We start from the raw sequence: 11,770 nt of genomic DNA, 5'->3' as shown, positions 1-11,770 counted from the left end.
ACAGCTTTTTACCTCTTTTGCAGATCGACATGAAAGGTCACAGAAAGTGCATTTCCTTGGGCTGCCGTCTCCAATAAAGCTTGAATTCTTAATAAGCTCAACTTCCTTTGCAATGCCAAGTCATGAGAAAGCTGTTAAATGATGCAGTCATCAATCCACACATATAAACTCGCATATGGGCAATGAAAACTTGTGCTGTCGCGGTTTTTCTACTGAAATTAACACTTTGTGTGTGGGTACTTACTTTTCTGCAGAACGCCAGCTAGTATTAATGAACAAAATAAAACAACAGCGTGACATTACAGTCAAAAGACATGCATTTAAAACTCAAGAAAAAATACAAAGCTATATTTCAGTTCTGGTCCTTGGAACAAGAAATACATATTTTATTAAATATCACTAAATTAATGTACAGTCTGATAGAATTATATATATGCATATATATTCAACTAATAAATCAGTAGTAGGTTTATTTTTCAGTAACAGTGCTGTTAATTATTCAGATCTGTATTTCTATGAAACCGTATCTCTCTATATAAAAGCAAAGACCTGCAGACATATATACATGTATTACAAGAAAAATTAAATAAAGGGAAAAAAAACAGTATTAAGAAAGAGACCTGCTTTGCTCAGCTAAAAGATGAAATAGTCTAGAAAAAATGTAACCGATTGCTTTTGTCAGCAAATATTCATCCTGCGCTTGCAGGAATATACAACAGGCACAATTAACATGGCTCTATAATGACAGGAATGATATGAGTTCAATTATTTTAGTGCATTAATTTTAAGACACACACAAAAAAAAACCTTAACTGTCTAAACAGTTTATCTCTTATTACTCAGTATATGACTTCTAAGGTCATAAATCTGACAGCACAAACAAAAGCCATAATAAAGAGCTTCTAAATACCAAACAGAACCTGATTTTATTTGTGAGAATTAAAGAAGTCTAAATTGGCAGCGTATGCATAAGCATCTCCTTTAAGCGTTGATATAAATAAATTAACTTAAATACGAAAACGTCCCCCCCCCCCCTTACACATATATCGTCAAACTTGACTTTGCAAACGGTATTCCTAAAAGTACCTGGGTTCTAATGTATGTCATTACAATCATAAAGCAAAAGAACCAAAGAAAAAGTACTGCACCGTCCCTTTAAGACATAATATACAGATGTAGTTGCATATTAAAGTATTAATATTGCACAAGATACAAAAATAAGACATCAAATACTGACTGCTATGGGTCAATACAAAAAGATGTGTGTGTCCAAGCAGCATCTACAGGCTGCAGCACATGTTCGTAAGTCGTGCGGTAGCTCATTTTCACTCTGTGGAAGGCGAGTGATGCAAATTCACTTCCTCTTTAACACGCAGAGACATTTGGCACTCGAATGGATGCGAAGAAGGGGGGGGTGAAACTTCCCTGGTGGACTACAGCCATTTATTTTGGGTGTACACAGCAGGTTGTGGTGATGATGATGGTGGTGTCTGTGATGTCTTGACACGCACATGGAAAGGCTGATGCGATGTCTGCAGGAAACCGCTGTAGGACACTTGGCCAGAGGAATGAGGGATTCAGGCGGGCTGCTGGGGGTTCACGTTCATGTGCTGGGGGTGTCCCAATAGCCCGATCCTCTGTTTCTGTTTCCTCTGCTCGGTCATCTGTCAAAACAAACACAATAAGTTTGAATTATGTTTTCCCTGCTGAAAAAAACAGCTAAAACCAGCCTAGGCTGGTTGGCTGGTCTTAGCTGGTTTAAGCTGGTCTCCCAGCCTGGCCAGGCTGGAAAAATGGCCAAAACCCCTCTAAAACCAGCCTGCCTCCCAGCTATGACCAGCTAAAACCAGCCAACCAGCCTAGGCTGGTTTTAGCTGGTTTTTTTCACCAGGGTTAATAAATATTTCTCATTTCATATTTGTCTTTCCCACACACCACACATGTAACAAAGCATTTTATGTATTTATTCATATATAATATGTGACCCTGGACCACAAAACCAGTCTTAAGTAACATGGGTATATTTGTAGCAATAGCCAAAAATACATGGGTCAAAATTATCCAAAAATGAAGTTATTTTGTACATTTTCTACCATAAATATATCAAAACGTAATTTTTGATTAGTAATATGCATTGCTAAGAACTTCATTTGGACAACTTTAAAGGTGATTTTCTCAATATTTAGATTTTTTTTGCAATCCGGATACATATAAAAACAGAGTTTTCATTTTCAAACGCTCTCTGTCCACATCAGAGTTTTCAAGCATTTTACAAAAGTTTCTCATCCACACTGAAATGTCAGAAAACATTAAATTCGCCTTTCTGCGCATGTGTAAAACCTCATAAAAGCTCACTGAGATGATACAGACGGAACAGACATATGTGACCCTGGACCACGAAAGCAGTCATAAGGGTCAATTTTGTGAAATTGAGATTTAAACATTATCTGAAAAGTCTAAAGTTGAATAAATAAGCTTTCCATTGATGTATGGTTTGTTAGGATAGGACAATATTTGGCTGTGATACAACTATTTGAAAATCTGGAATCTAAAGGGGTGCAAAAAAAAGAAAGAATATCGCCTTTAAAGTTGTCCAAATGAAGTTCTTACCAATGCATATTACTAATCAAAAATTACGTTTTGATATATTTATGGTAGGAAACTTACAAAATGTCTTCATGGAACATGATCTTTACTTAATATCCTAATGATTTTTGGCACAAAAGAAAAATGGATCATTTTGGTTTTGTGGCCCAGGGTCACGCAATTCTTTTGGCAGGATCATTTTATTTAGGGAAATATCTTATCATTCACTAATGGGTCCATGTTGCGCTCACTCATGTTTGATCTAAAAACCAGCTGCCCTCATATTTTGCCGCAGAACTGCAATTTCTGTCATCTTTTTAGGACTGTAATATGAAGAGTGTACAAAGTAATATATTTTTAGCAACAGTGTAAAAGTAAATAGCACATAACAGACACAATCCAACAGCGTTTTCAAATTTATCCACAGACAAATCTTGGTGTGGACAGAAGGCCAAAACAGAGAGAAAAAGATGCGTTTTTAAATTAAAACATATTAGTGTAGACATGGCCTTAGATTCCAAATTTGTCTCATATGCCAACAAACCATACATCAATGGAAAGCTTATTTATTTAAATTTCCAGTGATCAATAAATCTCAATTTTAAAAAATTGTCCCTTTGTTTTGTGGTCCAGGGTCACATATAAAATTAAAAAGTGTATAAATAACTCGTTTTTCTAATGAAACATCTAACAGCGACACCAGCAGTGTCTCTTGCCTCCCCTGAGCCCATTGAGTTTTAACAGGCCCCAAATAGTGATGGGTCGTTCTTGAACGATTCGTTCATTTTGAACGAATCTTTAATGCGACTCGGGAAGAACGAGTCGTCTCGGGGAGTGATTCGTTCAGTCGCGCATGTGCAAATTGCGCAACTATGAACGAACGACTCAAACCCGAAGACTCGAGAAATGAACTAATCAATTCTGTTTCCGGCTCAGGCAGCATAGGTAAAGCGTATGGGGCTGTCACGTGATGAACGAACGACTCAAACCCGATGACTCGAGAAATGAACTAATCAATTCTGTTTCCGGCTCAGGCAGCATAGGTAAAGCGTATGGGGCTGTCACATGATGAACGAACGACTCAAACCTGTACAGATAGAGGTGAGGGAGCTAATCGTAGACTGAAGACCCAGGTAAACAATGAATTAAACACTTCTTTTTCTAATAGTATTATAGTTTTGTCTTGTTTGTAGTGTAATCAACGTTTGTACAAGCAGTACATGTGTTATGGAAGTAACACATAGCTTTTTAATTATATTTTTGGTAAAATGAACGAAATGACTCGAAAAAAGATTCGTTCATTTTGCTGAACGAGACTCAAAGATCCGAGTCGGTAAAATGATCCGAACTTCCCATCACTAGCCCCAAAGCATGTAGTGAATTTGGTAGGAGTAATTGAGAATGAAAGGGGGGAAGTCATGTGACCAATCATCGTGATTTAATTGGATATGACTGGTTATGTTCGGCTGTTATTGGTTCATGTGATAAATCCCGCCTCTTGTGTTTGTGTGCATTTCACATTTGCAAATCACTCTAAATGAACAATATAATGGCGCTAATGGGAAGAATAATTTAAAAGAAGTAAACAACTCACACACTTGGACATAACCACTTTGTTACATCAAGAAAAGCCTTAAAGGTGCAGTGTGTAGATTTTTGCGGCATCTAGCGGTGAGTTTGTGAATTGCAACAGTTTGCAACTACGGAAGCCAATACAGCATTAAAATCTCGCCGTTTTTGACAGCAACGAGTGAGATTTCTTTTAAAACGTAATTTAAGAAATTATATTTACTTAATGATTCAATAAAACGATGTTATTGTGAATATTACTGTTACTTGTTCATCATTGTGTCAGTGTTTTTTCGCAAGAACAACAGTGATGAAACGCGATCTGTAGAGCAGTTTGTCCGTTTAGGGCTACTGTAGAAACATAAGGGCGACTTCCATGTGAGGGGACCCGTGGTGTATGTAGATATGAACTGATAATTCTAAGTTAATAAAAACATAATGGTTCATTAAGTAAGGTCTTTATACACCCCTGAAACCATAGTTATGTATATTATATTGCACCTCTGTCTAGAGATCATCTTAAATATTACACAGTGCACCTTTAAAATGGCATGAAAACATGATCTGAGGGAGTTTTTAGTGAGTAATCATATTGGTGAATTGGTGAATGTCTGTGACCAATATTTACCAAGCTTTTATGACTGGCGACCTAATAAAATTTCAAAAATAGTTGAAAAAAGAATAGCTGAACATAAGTTCAGAATAAAATATATTATTAAATTGTTACTGCCTAAAGTTTTTCTTCTGGAATATATGCTCAAAAACACTAACTTGATGAGATTCTTTCATTGATTACATTGTAAATGTAAAATATATAATATAGAGTGGACCATAAAACCAGTCATAAGGCTCAATTTTATGAAATTGAGTTTTATACATTATTTGAAAGTGAAATAATAGGATTTCAACTGATGTATGGTTTGTTAGGATAGGACAGTATTTGGTCGAGATACAACTATTAGAAAATCTAAAATCTGAGTGTGCAAAAGAAATCTAAATATTGAGTAGATCACCTTTAAAGTTGTCCAAATGAAGTTCTTAGCAATGCATATTACTAATCAAAAATTCAGTTCTGATATGGTAGGAAATTTACTAAATATCTTTATGGAACATGATCTTTTCTAAAAATCTATAATTTTGACCCATACAATGACCTACTTTTTTGGCTATTGCTACAAATATACCCATGCTAAGACTGGTTTTGTGGTTCAGGGTCATATTTGATTTAAAAAAAAACCTTGACGACTTTGCCTCCGCATTTTGAAATATATGATCGTTATGCATTTGGCAAGTTTTTGTCTATTTGCAATCTTCCTCATCTCCTGTTTGTCATGCAATGATGCATTTTGTGTACCCGTTCATGTTGCCTTGGATATGACCTCATAACACAAGAGTGTCTGTGTGTTTTAGGTGTATGTGTGTACCGTCTTATAAAAAGCTTCTGAGAAAATAAAATGGAGCAATTGGAGCAATGTCATGCAGTGTTGTGTAACTGAGCGACAACACACACTAACACACACTCATGCTCACGTACACAGTTCCATTGAAATTCAGACTGTCTGTACCGAAATCCCCTAGTCTGACTCAACAGCTGCAAAAGGGAGCCAAAAACGCTCACGCATGTGTATATTAAAGTTGATGTCCACAGGAAGTACCTCATACGATTAAACAATCACACAGCCATTTAAAGGTAAGTGACACCGCTCGCTCCTCCTGCTAATGGGACTCCATATAAGGAGCTGTTAAACTGCAGTTTATCACGACTGGATCTGTAATCTAAGTAAAATAATAATAAACATCAGACATAAAATGCTTTATAGCTGAAATGTCGCATGAGATCCTGACTAGATTTAAGCCCACTTCAAAAACACCCATTCGGAAAACAAATCTGAAATGACTTGAGTCGCTGAATCACTCTATCACATGAGGGAATACTGGGAGGGATGTCACATGGTTACACCAGCGCTTTGAGTCAAATAGATCACAGGACGAAGTAACAAAACTAAACAGTCTAAATATTCATATTTATATACACTATGTATGTATATATATATATATATATATATATATATATATATATATATATATATATATATGAATAGTTATTTTATGTTTAAATTATGTGCATTTGGGCATAAGACAATTCATTCAAGATAATGTACCTTCAAATACATTATTAGAATTACATTTTTTTATTACTTTTTCAAGATGATGCATTTGGAACTTATTTTTAAATAATCCTCATATAAATGGTGATTCTGGGGCACAAATGTCATTTTGTATTTTTTCATTTTATTTCAGTTACTTAATTTTTGTTTATTTCTCATTTATTTCTTGTGAGTTTATATCTGAGAAAAAAGTCAGAACTGTGAGTTTATATCTCGCAATTCTGACTATATCTTTCAGATGTGAGTATATCACGCAATTTTATTTTATTTATCAGAATTCTGAGAAAAAAGTCAGAATTGTAAGTTTATATCTCGCAATTCTGATTTTATTTCTTGCAATTGTGAGTTTATATCTCGCAATTTTGAGAAAAAAGTCTGAATTGAGAGTTTAGATCTTGCAATTTTGAGAAAAAAAAGTCAAAATTGTGAGATATAAACTCACAATTCTGACTTTTTCCTCAGAATTGCATCATATAAACTCAAAATTGCAAGAAATAAAGTCAGAATTGTGAGATATAAACTCATAATTCTGACTTTTTTCTCAGGTTTGCGAGCTATAAACTCACACTTTTGACTTTTTTTCCTCAGACTTGTGATATAAACTCAAAATTGTGAGAAAAAAAAACTCGAATTGTAAGTTTATATCCTGCAATTCTGACTTTATTTCTCACAATTGTGAGTTTATAACACAATTCTGAGAAAAAAAGTCAGAACTGTGTGTTTATATCAATTCTGGGAAAAAAGTCTGAATTGAGAGTTTAGATCTTGCAATTTTGAGAAAAAAAGTCAAAATTGCGAGATATAAACTCACAATTCTGACTTTTTTTTGCCACAATTTTGAGTTTATATCACAATTCTGAGAAAAAAGTCAGAATTGAGTTTATATCTCATAATTCTGCCTTTTTTTCTTGCAATTGTAAGTTTATATCATGCAATTCTGAGGAAAAAAGTCAGAATTATGAACTTATATCCCACAATTCTGACTTTATTTCTCACAATTGTGAGTTTATATAAATTACAATTCTAAGAAGTGACAATCAAAAATTAAACAGTCTATCGCATATATTTCTCTCTCTCTCTCTCTCTCTCTCTCTCTATATATATATATATATATATATATATATATATGAATATTTATTTTATGTTAAAATTATGTGCTTTTGGACACAATTCATTCAAGAGAATGTCCTTTCAAATTCATTTTTAGAATTAAATTTTAGTTTTTTTTTTTTTTTTTTTTTACTTTTTCAAAATGATGCATTTTGGTCTTAATATTTTTAAATAATTTTCATATAAATGGTGCTTCTGGGGCACAAATGTCATTTTGTATTTCTTCATTTTATTTTATTGTAGTTACTTGAATTTTTGATTTCTGATTATGTCATATTTACACTTTTCCTATCAGAATTCATGGGTGGAGAGTATGATTTTAGAAAAGAATTTAGAAAAATAAACCTGTTATAATATTTTAACAAGATCATAGACTGAAAATACAGCCCAAGATTATCAACTAATAACAAAATTATGAACAATTAAACCAATAAAAACAAATTCAATAAACAAAAAAAATAAATAAATAATTTTTTTTTTTGGCAATTGTGTGAAGAATTGTTAACATTCCCCCTTCTAAGTTATAAGTAAGAAAGAGAAAAGCAAAACTGGTACCAACACGTGCAACCACGCATTGACGCAGATTAAATAGTGAAAGTTTGTTGGGTTTTACTTGCTTTGTCTTCTTTTAGCCAAACAATGACCTTTTCCCCCTTGTCTGGAGTACAAAAACACACACACACACAGATCAACTTCCCTGTAGACACTTCCCATTTCATGTGGCTGCACACCTCAAGTTGGTGTTAATTCGACACTGTTTACAAGAAATCAATGAGATGACAGCAAATGCCATTACGCATATTTCCACCAAATCAAAATATGAGCATCTAACTCAATGACCCACTTTATCGCGTTCATCTATGTGTGTTAGGCTGTTTATCTGTGGAAACAAACAAGCTCGAGTTCGCAGAACTTCATCTGGACGACAATGCGGCTGAATAAAAGTGAAACAACACTTGGCCTCGTGACGCAGGTGAAAGATCATTTTAAATACCACGAGCTGAAGGCAGAAAGAGAAAGACAGACAGAAATGACTCATTGCCCTTTGGTCTAATTGAACCTTGTAGAGACTTAGGACTCATGCTGATTGACCTCGCAGGCCTAGTTTCACTCACACCCGACTTAAAACCTCGTTTTTGAAGTCTGTTTAAACAGCTTAACGGGTCAAGACTACACCTGATCCTCTTTGGGGCGTGATGGACTGGCCTAACGCGTCAGCATTTGTGGACATAATGTTCTGATATCAGTCCAAAGCGTCATCACTCACCTGTTCCTTCAGTTCAGTGAGTTGGCCTGACAGATTCGAGACGAGCTTCATGGTGGATTCAAGTTTCTCCTGAAGATTCCTGATCTCGTTCTGTTCGCCCTCGGCGTCGCTGCTAACCAGGGACATGGCCCGCATGCGCGGAAACCAGTCCAAGTTGTGTTCCTGTTGGAATATTAGATGTTAAGTGTTTTTGGTAGCACATTATTACATAATAAAGCTTAGCATATCATTAAATGGTGTTACAAATGAATTTACTGTTCAAACATTTGGGGTTGGGCATGCATTAAATAAATCTAAAAGTGACAGTAAATACATTTATGTTATTAAAGTTTTCTTTAAAAAAAATGCTTTTTTAACTCTATTCATTAAAGAATTCTCACAGTCACAATAAATTATCCAATTCAACTGTTTTCTATGGAAGCCTGTTTCTGCCACTGAATAAGAAAATAAAAAAGGTAAGGACTTTTTATCTCACAATTCTGACTTTTTTCAAGCAATTGCGTGATACAAACTTTCAATTCTCACTTTTGCCTGATATAAACTCACAATTGCGAGTTATAAAGTGAGAATCGCGAGACAACTGAGAAATAAAGTGGCGATTGTAAAATATAAATCGCAATTTCAAGAAAAAGAAATCTAAATTGTGAGATACAAACTCACATTTGCGAGATTATATCACAAACTGGCATTTGTGAGTTTATATCACGCAATTCCGAGGAAAAAAGTCAGAATTGTGAGTTCATATCTTGCAGTTCTGACTTTATTTCTTACAATTGTATGTTTATATAACGTAATTCTGACTTTATTTCTCACAATTGAGTTTATAACACACAATTCTGACTTTATTTCTTGCAATTGTGAGTTTATATCATGCAATTCTGAGGAAAAATGTCAGAACTGCTAGTTTATATGTCGTAATTCTGAGAAAAAAGTCAGAACTGAGAGTTTATATCTTGCAATTCTGAAAAAAAGTCAGAATTATGAGTTTATATCTCGCAATTCTGACTTTATTTCTCACAATTGTAAGTTTATATCACAATTCTGAGAAAAAAGTCAAAATTTTGAGTTTATATCTATAAATTCTGCAAAAAAAGTCAGAATTCTGAGTTTATATCTAACAATTGACTTTATTTCTTGCAATTGTGACTTTATATCATGCAATTCTGAGGAAAAAAGTCAGAATTGCTAGTTTATATGTCGCAATTCTGAGAAAAAAGTCAAAACTGAGTTTATATCTTGCAATTCTGAGAGAAAAAAGTCACAACTGTGAGTTTATATCCTGCAATTCTGACTTTATTCCTCACAATTGTAAGTTTATATCACAATTCTGAGAAAAAAGTCAAAATTGAGTTTATATCTATAAATTCTGCAAAAAAAGTCAGAATTCTGAGTTTATATCTAACAATTGACTTTATTTCTTGCAATTGTGACTTTACATCTTGCAATTCTGAGAAAAAAAAGTCACAACTGTGAGTTTATATCCTGCAATTCTGACTTTATTCCTCACAATTGTAAGTTTATATCACAATTCTGAGAAAAGAAGGCACAATTGTGAGTTTATATAGCAATTTTGACTATTTCTCACAATTGCGAGTTTATAACATGCAATTCTGACTTTTTTTCTCATAATTGTGAATTTTCTATCACACATACTGACATTATTTCTCATAATTGTGTTTATATCACAATTCTGAGAAAAAAAAGTCAGAATTGTGAATTTATATCTCGCAATTCAGAGAAAAAAAGTCACAATTGTGAGTTTATATCTGGTAATTTTGACTTTATTTCTCACAATTGCAAGTTTATATCATACAATTCTGATAAAAAAAGAAAGTTTGGAAAGTTTGTATCACAATTGTGACTTTTTTCTCAGAATTGTGATACAAACTTTATTGCGAGAAATAAAGTAAACATTGCGAGATATAAACTCATAATTCTGACTTTTCTCAAAATTGTGATATAAACTCAATTGTTAGATAAAAAGTCACAATAACCTTTTTATTTTATTTTACTGTTCATAAATATGACAATATGTTATTGTGATACTTTCTAGTTATTAGACATTAGCTGATAATGTTCATACAGTATGTTCATATGTTAATAGATAATATGATGAACTCTACCTGTGTGACTTCACACACCCACTTACAATCGCCAAATAGTGCAAAAGTGGCTCAGAAGTTATCTCTAGCACCACGTGTTTGATATTTTGTTACTGAATAAACTAAATTAATACATCAGACATATTTGGGTTACTTTACATGAACTACTGACCTGAAAATTGAAGCACTATTCGGTGTCTGCTGTATGATTTATTCATTAATTCACATTCAAATATGCATTACTCAGACTTTCAAATTTTTCCCCCTTACAAAGCACTTTCCAAATTCCTCCGCTAGATTTCCCACCATCCACAATGCACTAACCATTCAAGAAATCAGACATGAACTAATGTTGCGCTTGAAGTCATGTCGTCCTCCTCCACCTCTCATTCCCTCATTGTTTCTCTGTTCATAAGAATATGTGTACTTACATCAGACAAAATTCCCTATGTGTAATGCGATTACAGCAATGGAAATGCAGTATCAAAGTCACATGAGCATGTAGACAGCCTCACCCTCAGATAACACTGAACGCTATGTTTCTCTCTAACTGGCATACAATTATTTAACAAGGGGGATCTACCATCGCTCCGAGATATTTGACATTACACACACTAATTTAATCAAGTGAAAACGTTATCTGACCGCCAGATGAAAGCAGGTTTAAATCTTATTTGGACTTTCAGGAATTATAAATTTAATTTTAAGCATCGTAATCATCTCAGATGAAGTAAACAGCCATAACAACCTCATAGGTGGCATGAAAAGCATACAATACTAAGAAATATTTTAGAATTGCATTAGTGGAGCCAAACAACTGCATAGCAACACATTTTCTCTCATTTTTCTCAACCTGAGGCAACAGTGTAAAAAGGAATATTAGATGTTAGTGTTTTTGCTAGCACATAATTACATATAAAGCTTTGCATATCAGTAAATAGTGTACATTCAGTAGTTACAAATTCATT

At 33.8% G+C, this 11,770-nt stretch overlaps 1 protein-coding gene across 1 annotated transcript in view; it reads right to left on the bottom strand.

Annotated features, from left to right (window-relative positions):
• Positions 1 to 363: 363 nt before the first annotated feature.
• itpr1b (inositol 1,4,5-trisphosphate receptor, type 1b) overlaps positions 364 to 11,770 on the bottom strand; it is a 145,286-nt gene continuing 133,879 nt past the window's right edge. Inside the window, exons 52-53 of the mRNA XM_073826386.1 lie at positions 8,701 to 8,862; positions 364 to 1,664 (exon numbers count right to left, since the gene is read on the bottom strand). Coding sequence (XP_073682487.1) covers positions 1,578 to 1,664; positions 8,701 to 8,862 — 249 coding nt within the window. The 3' untranslated portion in view covers positions 364 to 1,577. The remainder of the gene's footprint in view (positions 1,665 to 8,700; positions 8,863 to 11,770) is intronic.

The sequence above is a fragment of the Garra rufa genome, chromosome 20 (genome assembly GCF_049309525.1).
Source record: "Garra rufa chromosome 20, GarRuf1.0, whole genome shotgun sequence".
NCBI lineage: Eukaryota > Metazoa > Chordata > Actinopteri > Cypriniformes > Cyprinidae > Garra > Garra rufa.
Note: the sequence above shows the minus strand (reverse complement) of the source record. Positions and strands in the feature narration are given on the sequence as shown.